The sequence below is a fragment of the Leptodactylus fuscus genome, chromosome 2, assembly GCF_031893055.1.
Source record: "Leptodactylus fuscus isolate aLepFus1 chromosome 2, aLepFus1.hap2, whole genome shotgun sequence".
Classification (NCBI taxonomy): domain Eukaryota; kingdom Metazoa; phylum Chordata; class Amphibia; order Anura; family Leptodactylidae; genus Leptodactylus; species Leptodactylus fuscus.
In genome coordinates this window covers 25,922,219-25,938,875 of record NC_134266.1, presented here as the reverse complement: position 1 = coordinate 25,938,875, position 16,657 = coordinate 25,922,219, and the positions used below count along the sequence as shown (strand labels likewise).

General features: G+C 40.9%; 1 protein-coding gene across 1 annotated transcript; it reads right to left on the bottom strand.

Annotated features, from left to right (window-relative positions):
- Nucleotides 1-729: 729 nt before the first annotated feature.
- ETS2 (ETS proto-oncogene 2, transcription factor) lies at nucleotides 730-13,904 on the bottom strand. The gene is made up of 10 exons (XM_075263526.1): nucleotides 13,747-13,904; nucleotides 7,686-7,762; nucleotides 5,555-5,675; nucleotides 5,252-5,371; nucleotides 3,633-3,833; nucleotides 3,347-3,424; nucleotides 2,399-2,623; nucleotides 2,049-2,312; nucleotides 1,578-1,696; nucleotides 730-1,218 (listed from the first exon to the last, which is right to left on the bottom strand). The coding sequence occupies exons 2-10, from the start codon at nucleotides 7,755-7,757 to the stop codon at nucleotides 1,003-1,005; spliced, it is 1,416 nt and encodes a 471-aa protein (XP_075119627.1). The 5' UTR covers nucleotides 7,758-7,762; nucleotides 13,747-13,904; the 3' UTR covers nucleotides 730-1,002.
- Nucleotides 13,905-16,657: the final 2,753 nt, after the last annotated feature.

The following is a 16,657-nucleotide window of genomic DNA, read 5'->3' as shown; positions in this document are numbered from 1 at the left end:
CCGGAACACTAAAAATATTACGGTCTTTCAAAAGAAAAAAAAAAGATTGGAAACAGAACTGGCTACATGGATGCAGGAACTGAACAAGCTGACCAGATCCACCTAAATTTTTTATTTATTTATTTTTTTACTGGATATGACCGAGTGCTAGACATAAAACAAAACCGAGTGTATGAGAATATGGGAATGCATCAATATTGTTGCCATCGAAAGTTTTTCCACTCTATGTAGACGATTGTGACCAATAGAGTTGATCATTGACAGATTCCGCATGGCCATTGGCAAGCCAAGAGACTTCCTGAGATTTGTTAGAAACCAATGACACTATTAGCTCAATGATACACACTATTGGAATGACAAAAATAAAAATGTGCAGTTTCATATGGGGGGGGGGAGTGAGGGGTCGTTCTGTGTGCCATAAAATTTATTAAAACATCTGAAATTCAAATAAAATATACACATCCCTTACGGAACAAATAATTAAGCAAATATGAAAATACTTAAAAATTATTTACATGCGTTTGAAATGGTCTGAGAAAAATAAAAAAAAATGTAAAAACCCCCCAAAAAAGCAAAAAAAAGTTACGATACAACTACAAGACACATGGACTCAAGCAGCATGAAGTAATAAAGTGCAGTCTCTGAGACGGCTTAGCAATTTACATAATGTTTTTGGAGCATTGTATGACACGATTTAAGATTGATGTGTTGTCATTTTGTCTTCCCTCCCATTCCCCTCAGTGTCAAAACATGGAATATTTTACATGAAAAAAGTATTTCTGGTGCAATGTCCTTCAGAGCTGTACCCTTAAGTCATCTGTGTCAAGAAAGTACAACACAAACCACTTCCTAGAAAGGTCTTGAAACGCGTTGCCTTTCAGAATCCTCCATAATGTTGGCCTTAAACAGTTCAATAGTGACCAAAAAGGGTTAGGGTTTCCTCCCCCACCCCATTATATTCACAGTACAAGTGTGTGCTTTGGATATAGCATCTTTTTTGATTCATTCGTCCGTGTCGGGCTGCACACCAAGCATGGCATGCAGTTCCTCTGCTGAGTATCCCAACAAATTATGAAGGTCACACACAAACCGATAAACATAGCGCTTTCCTGAGGTCTTGTGAATAATGTTTTTATCATAATAGTATCTCAGTCCTCTGCTCAGTTTCTCATAGTTCATTTTAGGTTTATTTTTCCTTTTACCCCATCGGCGAGCAACCTGGAGGAAAAAAATTAAAAAATTAATATATTTTAGTACAACACTTAAGAACATAGATTTGTTTTTTTTTGCCCCATCATAATACCCATTGCTACTGTTATGCATTTAATGACTGTGGCAGGTTCACGGCAATACAAAATATTGGGGGCTCGTCCGGGATCAAAGATTTCATATACAGGAAATATAAATACAATGCGATATTGTTTTCTCTGCCAGGAAAATTCTGCTGACAGAGTCACTAACTGGCAGTTGGGAAAAAGATAAAAATGTTGGCACAGCTCTCATACTATAGAGATATGCCAGTCTGTTGACCCAATATCTGTAATCAGCACACAAAAGCATAAAAAGATAAAACTAACCTCGTCTGGGTCAGTGAGCTTGAATTCCCATCCATCCCCAGTCCAGCTGATAAAGGGCTGACAAGATTTGTCTGTCAATAATTCCAGCAAGAACTGCCAAAGCTGAATTGGTCCACTCCCTATTAAATAAATAAAATGCGTTAATATGAATACATGCCAGGTCCTGTAGATCCAAAAGTCAAAAATAAAGATTCACTTTACTCTTGAGCCTCCCATCAAACGGAGGATTTCCCAACAGAAAGCTCTGACTTAAGCTACTGTCTAGGCATATTTTCGGAGATTCCTTTACGTAAAGTAGCGTGTAATACTAGAATGCCATTTTACAAAGCATTCAAAAATAAAATACAAAAATTTTAAAAACATAAAAACTGATGGACCATATAAAGTTTCCCACCATATACAACAAATGAAGGGCCCTTTCTTTAGAATTCAGTCTTGCGTCAGAAAAAAGTTCATATTCCAGTATATTACCTGTGAAACCAGCAAGAATAGCTGCTGGGATAACTGGTTTGCCCTGTTCCACTGGGTCATTCCGATCTTGAATATAGTCCTTAAAAGACATAGACGGTTTGTTTAAACAAAGTGCCTGGCTGGCGTCTTCCTCAAAGCTTTCGTAGGACGGAACCCGTTGCATGTCCACCAGCGAGGATTGACTCGTCCATGAATGGAGCAAAGAATCTGAGCCTTCAAAACTTTCTGTGCCGCTGTCTACCGAGTCTCTGTCCATGGATTTCACTGGAGACAAACCAAAATGTTAAACTCATGAACATAACCCCCAAATAGCTAAACATAGCTTACAGATACTTATTTTTATTACTTACCAGAACTCAAAGAGTTTAGAAGAACATTCATGCTGCTTTGACCATAGTCGTGGCTCATGGGGGAGTAATTGTTTCCCATGGATTTCATACAGGAATAATTTTGGAACTCTTGCTTCACTGGGAGAAGATTTGGGACTTGGGTAACTGGACATAGCTCACTGTACATTTCCGTCTTTGGGTAACTCTGCACTTGAGACACACAATGCAGAGGCTCCATGACAAAGCCTTGAAGAGGAAAAAAGAATCATATTTAAGTCGGTGGCAAAAAAGTTTTAAAAATTTTGACAGATCGATCAAGTGAAACCAAACCAAAGGCTTTAGCTAGGATAGTAATGGAGTAAAACTAAGGCTCTCCAAGATTTAGGCCTTATAGGACCTAACCAGGGTAAGACAATGATCATTAGTAGAGCTTAGTACAGCATTCTACAAGATCAACCCTTTAAAGTTTGGGTAGTCTTCAAGATTTCTCAGGTGGAACCATTCAGGTGATGCGTGGAAGTCTTAAGTCTCATTGATCTATTCTCACCTCCTTAGGTTCATACAAGGTCAGACTTTTAAATGGGGTTTGAAATGTCAAAAAGTTTTGATTGTCAAGGATCTAACCACTAGGATTTCCCCATAACTATGTGTGACTTCAGTGGAGAAACCACCATGAATGTGCAGCTTCTTCCCAGTGAAGTTATGACTTTTAGTGAACATCTGCCTCATACATAGGGACCCTCTCCTCACGCTTTGAATTAGTGGATGGCTTGCATAATTTGGGTATAAGCCTAGCTCATGAGACTTCCTAATGACCGACTGTTCATGTACAAGCAAAAACAGCCGCAAACCTATAAATTATCATGAGACACCCGATACTACTAGTTTTTTTTTTTTAGGGGGGGGATTTTTTTCCTCAGGATTACATATTTAGCAGATAAATAGGTTAACAATCCTCATGCTACTTACTTGAGTCATTGCTTATCCACTGGGAGCCGGTGTGATGGCTGGAGCTGTCAATATATTGATCCTGAACTTTCTCTTGTTCTAAGAAAAGTAAAGGAATATGCATTAGAGTTTGGAAATCCTACGCAAATCCACTTAGTCCTCCTAGCCCATCAGCTCAATGGCTACATTTACATAGATTTGTGTAGGCATCAATGGGTAACCATATGCAATTAGAAAATACTTTACATAGCTTAAGAACATTTCCGGGCCGTTCTTATTGCTTTCCTACAGCCGGCCTCCTAATTACCTTTCATCATTTGTTCCAGATGCTCCCAGAGAATGTCGCCCACAAAGTCCGGGGCCAGCTCTAGAAATCGCTCTTTTCCCAAGTTGCATAAGTCTTGCCCGGTCATGACAAATTTTTGAAAATTCACATTTGCCAAGGAAAATTCAACAACGGCCCATGAAAGCCACTGGCATACTTGAGTCTGATTCCACAACCATGGATCTAGAAGAAAAGAGTACAAAAATTACAAGGGTTGTACAGTACCATACAAAAAAAAAAAAAAATACTCTGATGCCCATTTGGGATGGTAATGCATTAGCCAAAAAGTCTCACTAGTGTTAACCTGGCTTCACCATAAATTAAACAAGCAGTCCTTGGAGGGAATGCTGTATTACTAAGTTTCCACTGTGGAAGTGCTGCAGGGAATTTGAACGCCAAGCGGTGCATTTATTAAGATGGATATCCCACAGATATGAAGAGGTCTCTCTCCAATTGTTGGGTATCATGGAAGGAGCGTATGCCAAATACTGAAACCTAGTCCAGCAAGAAGCTAAAGTGTTGGGCTGTCAAGGCTTTGCCCCTTACCAGTTGGCTCTCCCCCATGCCACAACCTCCAGTTTAGAAAACAGCAGGCAGAAACAAAGCAGAATTTTTTGGCGCAATGTGACCTTTAGTTTGATAACTTTACATGGTCACATTGAAACTAAATGCTTAATACATTAGGGTAGACTGGCGTTTGTCAGGTGCCCCCACCAGTCTAAGCCCACCATAGCTGCCGTACCTTTAAGGGACCATATACACCAGAAGGTCAGTGTGAATGATCAAAAACAGAGTATGGACTTAACACAAAAAAAGACTATTTTTTTTGGACAAAATTCCAACTTTGCAAAATTGCAACTTTCTCATGCCTTGTATGGCCCATTGTCCTAGAGTCTATGGACAGTCACGGGATCTATTAATAAGAGTTAATGTTTATAGATCTAAGAGAAAATCTAAACAATGTGTGTTCTCTGGAAAATGTGAAGCAATGACTAAGAATGCGGTGCAGAGAAGCCGAGGAGCGTGCTTGAAGTGTTTGGACGTTGCGTAACAGCATTGTATATTTCATTCATGGAAATTCCTGTGATGTCGTTGTGAATTCCCCTCCTCATACCAAATACAGACCTAGTTAGTGATGACATCACATGTAAAAGAAGCCCAATATGGCAAATATTCAAAAACAAGGAGGGAGGGTGGCGTCTAGATTTGGGAGTGGTGGCAACAACTAAAAATGACCTAGGTGAAGTACTTGGAAGACATTATATTATTGCTTAAAGGGATTTTCCAGAAAATCTGATTAATAGAGAGAAGAAAATGGGAAGTGGAGCCAACTAAACTATGAGAGACTGGTCAACTTTTTGGAATTACCGTCTCTAAATCCCTAAAAACTAGTCCATCAGATCAACCTGGTCAGCAGTTTGAGACTTGTGCGCCCATGTGAGGCAGAATAAAACCTAAAAACATGCAAGCTTTTAGGCCTCATATCATCGTCCCCCCTCCCTCCACTATGTCCTTGCAGCAATAGATAATTCATCGCTCTCGAAGAGACAACAGTAATATTTGATCATTGAAAAAGCTTCCAATCTTTCGGTAATACTTACTGTTGGGAATACCGAGCCGCCTCTGCTCCTTTGTGAATCCATTAAATGTGGCCTTCAGTGCCTGGCTCATGACGGCCTTGCTGCACGGGGTCAGGAGAGGCAATTCGCAGCTGCCGGAATCTGAAAAATGAAATTCAAAAAATTTCTATGAAGACGAGAGCCAAAGAAGAAAAATTTTCACGTGGAGTACACATGAGGGAGTAGCACAAGTGGAACCAACTTTTCCCCCCCGCACTAAAAAAAAATTATTTACAATGCCACATAATGTACAGGGTAAATAAAAGTTATGGGCCCAAGTCTTACCATGAGATAAGGAGTCCATTCCGTTGGGCACTGCCTGCTCTTCTTCGTACGCATCATATGCAGAGTACAGTCCAGTGAATATCGACGTTGACAGGTTCACGTTGTCAAATGCCAGCTGCCTCTGTGAATGGGTAACGAGACAAGGCATTATAAAAAGGGCCAAAATTAGACATGGTTGGCACAACATGGAGAACTTTTTGTAATATGGGTTAGTTTTGATCAACTGGGCGGGTGACATCCAATATGGCTACTGCTATGACTTGTCAACAAGGTGGCCATACACCCTCAACCTATTGGTCAACAGTTCCTCCACTTGACCCTTCATATTCACCCAGGTCAGCAGAACGTGCAAGTGTTCTGAAAGGGGAGATGGAAGTCACTGGTAGATGCGAGAACAAGAGGATCGGGTATCAAGACCTCACCACCACCCAATGCAGTCAGGATACCCATGTATAGATCAGTCATCATCACGTCCATGGGCATCTTTGAGCTCGATCTTGTCATGAATACCTCCACAGAGTCTGGTGTGAACCCCAACTATATTAAGGGGGTGCGCTATACTGGTAGCCATGTTGGTTGTCCAAGTTCTTTACGGAACACACAGTAAATGGAATGCTTAGAAATTTCACAAAAATTCCTGAATATAAAAAGGTTCTAATAAAAATTCTGAGTTTATATAAAATAAAACCAGTTCTAAAGAGCCATCCACACAAGGCAAGGCGCGGGCTGATCTCCGCCTCATTAAGTGGAGACTTTTCTAGCCGGCAGTAATTGGCCGTCTAATCAGCAGTGTCTTGTATAAAAATAATACGGCAACTGATGAGCCCTCCCATACTTATAATTAAGCCCTCCTGACAAGCGCCGGGCTCTGCGTCACCTGTGTATACATTCCTAGGCTACACATCACATTGTGTGGGCTCCCACGCTTCACATGAACAAGGCTCTATTCATTACTGTTACACCAGTGCTAAAAATAAAAAACCTTTTAATCACATCATTATAGTCATTAGCTAGAGAGGAGAAGATGGAACACGCCTAGAGAAATCTGCTATGTAGTCAACAATCAGGAGAAGGTGAGAGGTGTCAAAGACTGGCCCGACCATATCTTCATGTTGTCATGCTTGTTAACAAAGGGTGGTTAAGTACAGATGTAGCAGAGTCCGGTTTGTAAGATTGTCTTTTGATTTTGTATCTTGTAATACCTCATTTTGCCTCTGGGGGTGCTATAGGGAAACTGAACACTTGGTATAGATTATTACAGAAGGTTGAGGGTCCCATCAGTCAGAAAGAACTCTCCAATGAAAAGCTCATTAAAGGTCATCTAACAAAAGTAGACCGTCCCTTTACGATATTGCCCTAGAAAAGCAATTCTATGTAAAATTACAGACCACACATATTATCACTTTACAAATATTAAGACGTGGCAGAGTTAAGACCTCAATAGAGATTTATAAATCATGGGGTAAGGGATTTAGACCCAACTAGAATCAGTTTTTTGTTATAAAATGAAGGAAAAAAAAAAGTTAAAAACAAAAATTTTCAAAAATTTGATTTTTGGTCATCATAAACGTGTCTGCACTCAAACAGGTTGGGTCACAGCAGACGTGACTCACACCTCGCAGTGCAAATGAACCAGGGCGGGGTAGGCTACTATACCATGTGCAAATATGCAGGGACCTTTGTAAGAGATAAGAAACAGCCAGACCTGCAGGGACACAAGTCAACTGGTGGCCAGAAATTCCTGCGATTAGCAAACAAATTGCCCGACCACACAACACCTTTTGTCTGATGTAAAATACAAACAGCAAATATAAGCTCTGAGGCGACGTTTTATGCACACCACAGGTTCCTTCGTACACACACAAAAAATAATTCACATACCTACCACAATTTTTTTCTTTTGAGATGGGCCTCATTCATAAATAAAATATATTTTTTGGGTATGCAAGAAAATACTATGCAAAAAACTTTGTTCTACACCACCACTGCAACTTATCCACAGACCAATACAACAATTGCAAAAAAAAATAAAAATAAATATAAATAAATAAATAAATAATAATTTCACCAAATCAAAAATTTGAGTTAAAAATAAAACAGAATTCAAAAAGTTAATTAAAATGGACCTTACCTTCAGGATTCCTCTGTGCATGTTGTACACCGGAGCCACCTGATCCATATTTCGAATTTCAAACTCAGTCATTGGATCTACAGAAGGGAAAACCAGGTGGACTGTAAATTTTTGAATGTTTTTGTGCAATGTTCTCCTACATCACAGGGAGAAGTAGTGTCTGATTGTTATGGAGTCCCCAAGCATATAGCAATAATTACTGGGAAGCCTTACTTCAAGGGAAAATGCACTAGAGGGCACAGATGTGAGAACACGAGTGGATATGACTCAGTCTTACTAGGAGACTGAAGGGCCCGAGGTGTTGAGCTTGATGTCACCAGCTGAGAGGGTCCCTCACTATATCGCACCCATTCTATATGCATTTACACAAAGCACCACCAGCTGGGTTTCATTCGTCTGCCTGGAAACAATCGGACACTTTTCTCCTCTTTCATTGAATTTTTTTTTTGTTATTTAAAAGCAAGAAAAACAAAACTCCATCAGTCCATTGTTTTTGAAATTTTTTAAAATCTCAATACAATTAACTTTCTATCTTGGGAACACATACACACTGTTGTCTCCAACCAAAACAAAATTACAGCCCCCAACAGACCCTGTCAATGCCCACTGGGACGTTTTGCACTAAGTGGAGAGCCAATGGTTGAAGACTAGTGTTGAGCGAATAGTATTCATCGAATACCTCGCTCCCATAGGAATGTGTGTAAGCGGCCGAACACCAAGGAGATAAGCGCATCAAATATTCACTGCGCTTGGTGTTCGGCCGCTTACACGCATTTCTATGGGAGCGAGGTATTCGATGAATACTATTCACTCTGCACTATTGAAGACCACTGGTCTAGACTTAATAGCGACTATATAGAAAGCCCAACCCAAATTTCAAAGATGGGTCTAGGATTCCCTTTTTGAGGAATGGGCCCATTTACTCCAAACTCACAAGAAGGGCTTGAGGGTCATTTGTACACCCCTGTAGTAAAGCAACACGGCCTCCATGTTTGCTTCCATATTAGCAATTGCTAAAAAGACACTGACACTACTTACGAAGGGGGGTGCTTGGTTGGGTCAAATACCCAACAAGCCCCTTAGAAAACCACAGTGGTTACCTCTAGAGGGGAAAAAATGAAAAAAATAAAAATTATAGAATTTTAATTTAGTATGGCAGAGCCAGATGGTCATTGACCGATTAGGTCTACATTTCGGAAATGTGTTCCATTGACATTAGACGTTGCAATCCATTGTGGTTTCTAAAAGGACGGAAGAATCGCAACGGACATAAAGCTCTACATTGATTTTCAATAAAAAGAGAGACATAGCAGGAATGAGTTTGTCATTCGGCACCATCAGGCCACCACTTTATCAGACGTCTACTATATCATCATAACAGAGCGGTCACAGCCCACAATGACCTGAAACCCCCAATACAGACTCAGCTCTGCTACATCAGTACACAACACAAGCATCTCAGTGCATGCAACGTATAAGAAATCCTTCCATCGCTCCAGCCCAGATATCTGCACGGTTACTGAGAAGCGGAGGAATACCACACAGGCCTCACGTGCCAGGAAAACATGTTACGGGCCAGATGACACATGTATGGGGGCTGCCTAGCAACAAACTCATTCACAATCTCAGGGTACTATTAACCATTCCGGCTTCCAGGACTAGTCCCAGAATAGGGTGGAAAATTCTTATTTAAAAGCAACAGAACTAGGTTTTCCTGGATAATATATGATCTGCAGGTTAAAGCCCTTCTTACCCCAGCAGGGGTTGTCCTGAGCCCGCACAATACAAGGTAATAATACACAGAACTATCAACCCTGCACTAATGGAGTCTTAGAACAGATCAGGATAAAAGGTTGTCCAGGATTAGAAGATCATAGCGGCTTTCTATCAAAAACAGCACCACACTCAACCACAGGTGGAGTCTGGTTCTGCAGCTCGATCCTAGCTGCAATACCAGACATGACCAATGGACAGGTGTGGCTCTTTTTCTGGGCCATATTTTTGGAATACAGTAGAAACCCTTTAAGAGGGGCAACTATGGTTGCAAACACTTAATGGGCTATTGTGCTCAAAAAAAAAAAAAAAAAAAAGAAAACACCTGCATATTTTAGACAAAAACGCTCATGTTGGATGATATTCAATGTCAAGCACATATCGTCTTAAGGGCCAAAAATAAAACCAAAAACAATGGACCGAGAGACCTGATATATTGCATCAGAGCCACCAAAGGACCCTTCCCTACAATATCAGACTGAGGTTCTTTGGGCCCACCAGGTAAAGTGGTTTGGGGGGATACCCTTCAGCAACCCAAAAGAAATAGGCCACAGTGCCCTTCAAATTTGGGAGTTTCTTTGCTTGACCATTATTGTGTTAGAACCTGGGCCGACCAGAGGCCCTGGTCGATACAGCCTCCCTACAGTAGAAAAAGGTTTACAACCTTGTAAGAAAAATTTGTCCCGATTTGGAGAAGTTTGATTTTTATTTTATTTTTTTCGGGGGGTGTTAAACCCCCCTCAAACAAACAAACCCAAAAAGTTTATCACAGGACTCCAAATTACTATGTTGCCCATAACTATAGGCATGAGAATACCAGACACTTGGGCCTTGTGGTCAGTTACAACAACCCGGTTTTGCACAAAAACAGGGAGGTAATGCGAGTCGGCAGGAGGTAAATTTACACAACACAGCCCTGATACTGAACCTCACAACACACCTTTGTGTACACAGGCCAAACAACAGGATCACTTCATAACATGTGATGGCTGAAACACGCGCATAGGTTCAGCAACACCTCTCCCCATTCATGAGCTCAGGTTTTACAATGCTCACCAGTCCCATCAGGGCAGGGCCGTCTCATTGTTATGAATGAAAGTCAGCAGGTCAGAGGCAGACGAGGTTCATTCATCACATCACACCCAGTCTAGAGGGTGAGATACAAGAGAGTCCGAGAAGATATGCAAGGAAAAGGAAGCAACAAAAAATTTCTGGACCCCGAGTCCTCAGTAAACATCAGTCAGTGCGGGACAATAACTGAATGGGCCTGGTGCAAAGGGAAATATCACAAGCCATTATATTAAGCAGACCTACAACAGTCAGGTGCAAAAGCTCAACCTTAGAAAGAGGCCACATGCACGAGGTGAATCCTTGTACTCAATCTGTATGGGGTCAACACACCTCTATAGTGCCATGTGTGTGACCCCGAAGAGCAGTCCAGGGGTCCATGCTCTAAGACAATAATGGTCCAGCAGAAGACAACAACCCCAAGTCTAGTCGGAGGGTGGGCACTTAGAAACATTTTATTTGTGGACCCATGGAACCTCAGTCCAAGACACAACCAAGGGCAACATTTACTTGGAAGGCCCACCATGCTGGTAGCTCAATTTCCCCAGGAACAATTTGCACCTTGTTAAAATAAATGAAATTTTTGGAATATTGTTTAGTTTTGGCAAAAATTTGCAAGAAATAAATGACATTAACAAGGTGATCAAACAACTAACCTGCAATAGGACAAACACCAAATCTCAATTCACCCTTTCCTACAGACCCTTAATATTGCCAACGACAGCGGCCATAAAACTCCTCCTCCACTAAGTACCACACCCCCTTCATGGTGACGATTTTTTTTCCCATACACGCCCACTTATAGACCTCTGCTAAGAGCTTATAAAAATACTCATATTTATCATTTTAAATTTTATTACATAGATTTTTTTTTTGCAAGAAAATGGCCAATTCTACAAAAACATCTCAAGTATAAAAAGCCGTGACCCATTTTACAAGTTTCCACTGTGGTTACTTATCCTCCCTCAGATATCTCAGAGTGTATCTTGTGGTTGCCGTATACATTCTGCAACTCATGTTATGAGTTCAATCCTGAACCTACATGACTTTATTTTTTATGCAAAAAATAAAAAATAAATAATTCTATAGAATCCTACAAATGCAGAGTGAATGGCCCACAGGTCATTTCCCTATGGAAACAAGAATATGCAAAATGCAACGATATTGTACAGAGCATGAACGGGTGTGTGTATGGGGGGGGGGGGAATTCTCCCTTTACTCCCCCCAACTCCTTAAAATTAATTTGTCTGGTGACTTCAATTTAAGACCTGGGCCTGCACTTTAGACGCTGGGGGTGGGTTCGCCACATCAAAGTCCACATCTGCAGCTACAAAATTAGATTCTTTTGTCTTTTAACTACAAAGACTTTCCTATCAAAGTGAACAAGTTCATGTGTGCGAACACGGCTCAGACCCGACATAATAAACCCCAAAAGACTACAACAAAAGGGACACAAAAAGAACATCCCTCAACTTTACATGACAAGGGACGAATAAAGAAGTGTTCTCTGAGATTAGTTAGGTTACAAAGGGGGTATTTACATAGCAAGCAAAAATGAAAGTTTACCTGAAACCCACCACCCCCTTAAAAAAAAATAAAAAAAAAAATTCAATTTTTTTTTTTAAAAAAACAGTAGTGTTGTGGAAACAGTTTCTCTTTCATACACAATACTCAGCCACATGTTACAGACACTTCAATAAGGCCTTTAGTCACACACCAGTTTTTTTCCCCAAAAAAATTGTAGTTTAGATCTGTAGATTACAGACATATAAAGTCACTCATGGGTTAAAAAAAATAAATTAAGTTATGTACCATTAGCTTTCGCGGGTCAATATTGATCCTCCATTTAATACTTAAATTGCTTCCAACCCTGTAGTCCTAAAATTTAGGATCCATTAGCTTTTCCCTTCAAAGGCACCAATGACGTAGATTCTCGTAATTCATAATCTCAAGACTATTGTGAAATTTGATCCCCTGTTCCCAAAAATTAATATATATATAATTTCACAACTTTTGACATTTTCAGAGACATACGCGTAGCAATATTCAGGACCGCATAGGGGGGAAAAAAAATTATAAACCCCTCCATAATATATTTAAAACTTCCAATACAAAACCATCTTTCCTTATAGCTTTTAATCATTATTTTTTTTAATTTTTCTTCTAGTTTAAACTTATTTTGATTTACAAAATAAATCTAAAAATAAAAAAAATATAGAAGAGTATGGAAAATAATGCATAAAAGACAATTTCCATATACTTCTATATATTATTATTATTATTTTTTCTTTTTAATTTACAGGCAGGCAGTGTGTTCAGATCCATGTGAGCAGCCCCAAGAGCTTATCATCTTCCACTATCACCATCCACTCATCACTCATTGTCTATCGAACCCTCAATCTCGCCGTCACCATCACCAGTGACTAACACAGTCATAGTAAAATAAAATAATAATTTAATAAACCGCGTAGGCGGGAGAGGAATTTTACAAACAGGTAGAACAAGGTGCACAAGGTCACTAAGGGCTGACAACACAAACTCGCTACAATTATATTATATTATAAAAGCTGCTTCATCTAAAAATAAAAAAAATAAAATAGAAAAACCCCTTAGAGCCTCCTATTAAAATTAAAGATATAATAGAGTAGTGGAGAGTATAAGAGGCAACTGTCCATGAGTGACATATGGAAACAGAAAGGGGCAAAATTTATATATATATATATATATATATATATATATATATATATATATATACATACACATACACACACACACACACACACATTTTACAAAAGAATGAAACATGTATTTCCCCCCTCTATCTAAAATATGCACCTACACACATCCCCACCCTGACTGTAGGGACACAGCAGGGTCAGAAATATACTCAGTTGCCCCCTGCCCATCCACCATACAGAAACACATGAGGTAACACAATGTGGACATAGCAGGGTTACACAACTCCACATCCAATTTACTTTACAACCCCCCAACACTTGGAGATCACTCAGACAAAATGTGGCCAGGACTCCCCATCAGAGAGGGTCCCCCTCTAGGAACCCTACCATAAGGACTACTGGGACTTGTAGGAACATAGACTGACTGTATTCTGTGCAATCCCCTTCCAAGAAGCATAAAAAGTCCTAAACAAGAAGCCAAACTCCCCAGAGAGCAGCAGATACATAAAGCAATGTTATATTGTTACATTGTATCTTCTTACCTGATTAGAAATATCCAATCCAAAATACAGTCCCAAAACCAGAGAGGTGGGTGTCCTAGTTAATAGTCCACAGGGTGTGGGGTGTATAGTATCCCAGGGGACCCCAGAGCAGGAGGAGACCCTCCAGTCACAGTGTGTATGTGCTGCTTGCTCTAGTGCTGCCTGTATCTGCTTGTAATAGGGGAAGTCCAGCTCTAAGCACAAGCAGTGAGGAGGAGCCTTGTACATGGTGCACACCCCTCCCCACAGCCTGGGAGACATCACACACTCATTCATGCCCCCTCCCCTCTATCTCTCCCCACCAGGTGTGAAACCTCCAGAGCTGCAGCTTCCCAGGGCAATCAGTCCTTATTATCTAGGCAGTGGGGATATAGCAAACACCTGGGGCAGCAAGAGAGCGCCCTCTGCAGGGGTCAGGGCTGGGGGCTTCTCTGAGTTGTGGGGGGATTCTGCACACTAGAAAGATTGCTCATTGTGTGACTTCCATAGGGTTCTGTTCACATGTGACAGTGTTTTCTGTCAATTATCAAAAAATTGTAGCAAAAAGTAGAAAATGTTCAATCAATCAATCAATCAATCAATCAAAGAAGCTTTATTGGCACTTCTGAATAGGTGTGTGTGTCTGTCTTTCTCTGTCTGTTTGTCTCTGTGTCTGTTTGTCTCTGTCTGTTTGTCTCTGTCTGTTTGTCTCTGTGTCTGTTTGTCTCTGTCTGTTTGTCTCTGTCTGTTTGTCTCTGTGTCTGTCTGTCTGTCTCATCTTCCTCATCTTCCTCTTAGTTGGTGGCAGGTGGATACCTATTGGGCAGCGATCTGCATTATATTCAACTGTTACTTATTCCTGGTGATTATTGTTAGATGTTAGGACTTACAAGATGGGTTAGAATACTATTGTCAAGGCTCAGCGGACACATTAGATTTTATTTGTCTTAGAGCTATTCCTCCAGACACTGTCATACACATGCATGCTCGGCTCAGCCAAGTATGCATGTGATTTAAATTGGCAAAGGGGAGAAAGCTGATGCCAGACACCTCAGTCAGCGACTTATCGCCCCGCCATCACTTTCTGACCGGTGGTGGTTGGACTGGAAACCAAAGCAGAACCCCATTTATCTGAATGGGCTTGTGTTGCAAGGCCCTTAACAACCTATGTCTGCACTGAAATTGCTACAAGGCCCCTTCATTCCTAAGAACATTGGGGCTCAATCATATTCCAAAAATGATGGTAAATCCGTATACAACACCCACATATACTGTACATGGGGAGAAACTGAGCAGATGTCGCCTGGATTTGAGCCCAGGTCCCCAGTGTTATAATACTACAGCACTAACCGGTATACACTTGGATTGTGTCGAAACCTTGTTGTGTGACGTCTATTACCAGTATAAGGGGGAAGGGGTGATATGACTACGACTGCAGAGTCCATAGCTTATTATATATATTATATTTTGCAAACTTGCCAGTAAGCTTTGTTGTTTGCCCACCATTAGGAAACATGTGGCAGTAATAATAATAATAATAATAATAATAATAATAATAATAATAATCCTTGCCATTGACCTGTTGTTCCTTATGAAAGGATTTGAAGACTTGGCAGGAGTTTCAGCGTTTTTAGGTGCTGACATACAAAGCGGAGCCTGTAGTGTAGGGCAGGAGGAGGGCGAGGTGTTGCCCTGGCAGCCGAAATAATGCAAATGTGTCACCTTGGCATTCGCCATACTGATTACATCACCATATATATGGGATTAATCACAGGTTAATGTTATAATTGCCAACTCTCCTGACAGCTGCGGAAGGCTCCCGAAAAAATGGCTAATCTGAATCCCTGGGCCAATACGGTAACATCCACTACCCTGTTTCCCCGAAAATAAGACTCCCCCCTTCACCTCCTAGACCACCTACAACTGGCACTCCGCTAAGGAAGCACTGGCATGACTGCCGATTGTCCCCGCTCCAGACGCTGCATAAGACATCCCCCGAAAATAAGACAGGTCATATATTTCGGAAGAGAATTTAATATAAGACACTGTCTTATTTTTGGGGAAACCGGGTATATATGTAACTTGGGCACTTTATATGACTGTCATGTCTGAGAAGGGGTCCTTGTGATATTCAAAAAGGGAAATGGCAATGTCCTGAAGTGGAGAGGCCATGTCCATAGGGGCAATGCCTACGCCCAAAAAACACGCTGTGCACACCGTTCCCTGAGTTGCCCATTCAAATGTTGGCAAGTCTGGTTTATGTGTCTATGGGAATACAGGGTTAATCACTACACCTGTGGTTCATTGTGCACATGTGTGTGTTTGTATTAGAAACCGCGTCCCTCTTGTCCACTGGTTGTGTCTGGTGTTGCAGCCCTTTCACCTGAATACTGCAATGTCAGACACAGCCTTAAAGGGAGTCTATCACATTAGAAACTGTGCCATCCCTTAAAAGGAGTTTGTCACAAGAGCCCAGTATATCAACGCAGATAGATAGGTTAGTGTCACCTGAATCAAGATGTCTTTTCCGCTTGTAAATCACTGCACCAAGATATCACTGTTTCTGACAATATGCAAATTAACTCTTTGGAACCTCTTATCTCTTTAGAGCAATGGCAATGCCCTTGTAGTTTAAATAGCTAATTTGCATATTAACAAAACAGATATCTTGGCGATGGAGGAAGCAAATCACAAGGGGAAAATGATATGATTTGGTTGACACTATCCTATCTATCTGCAGGGCTGGGGTGATATGCTGGTTCTGGTGACACTAACCTATCTATCTGCAGGGCTGGGGTGATATGCTGGTTCTGGTGACAGTAACCTATCTATCTGCAGGGCTGGGGTGATATGCTGGTTCTGGTGACACTAACCTATCTATCTGCAGGGTTGGGGTGATATACTGGTTCTGGTGACACTAACCTATCTATCT

Bases quoted from the DNA above. Each gene is read 5' to 3' on its own strand.
- ETS2 (XM_075263526.1), bottom strand. From the start codon at position 7,757: ATGACTGAGTTTGAAATTCGAAATATGGATCAGGTGGCTCCGGTGTAC. The intron at 3,425-3,632 runs GTAATTAGGAGG...TACTTTTCTTAG, and splicing joins TCTGGAACAAATGATGAAAG to AACAAGAGAAAGTTCAGGAT. The intron at 2,313-2,398 runs GTAAGTAATAAA...GTTTGTCTCCAG, and splicing joins TCTAAACTCTTTGAGTTCTG to TGAAATCCATGGACAGAGAC.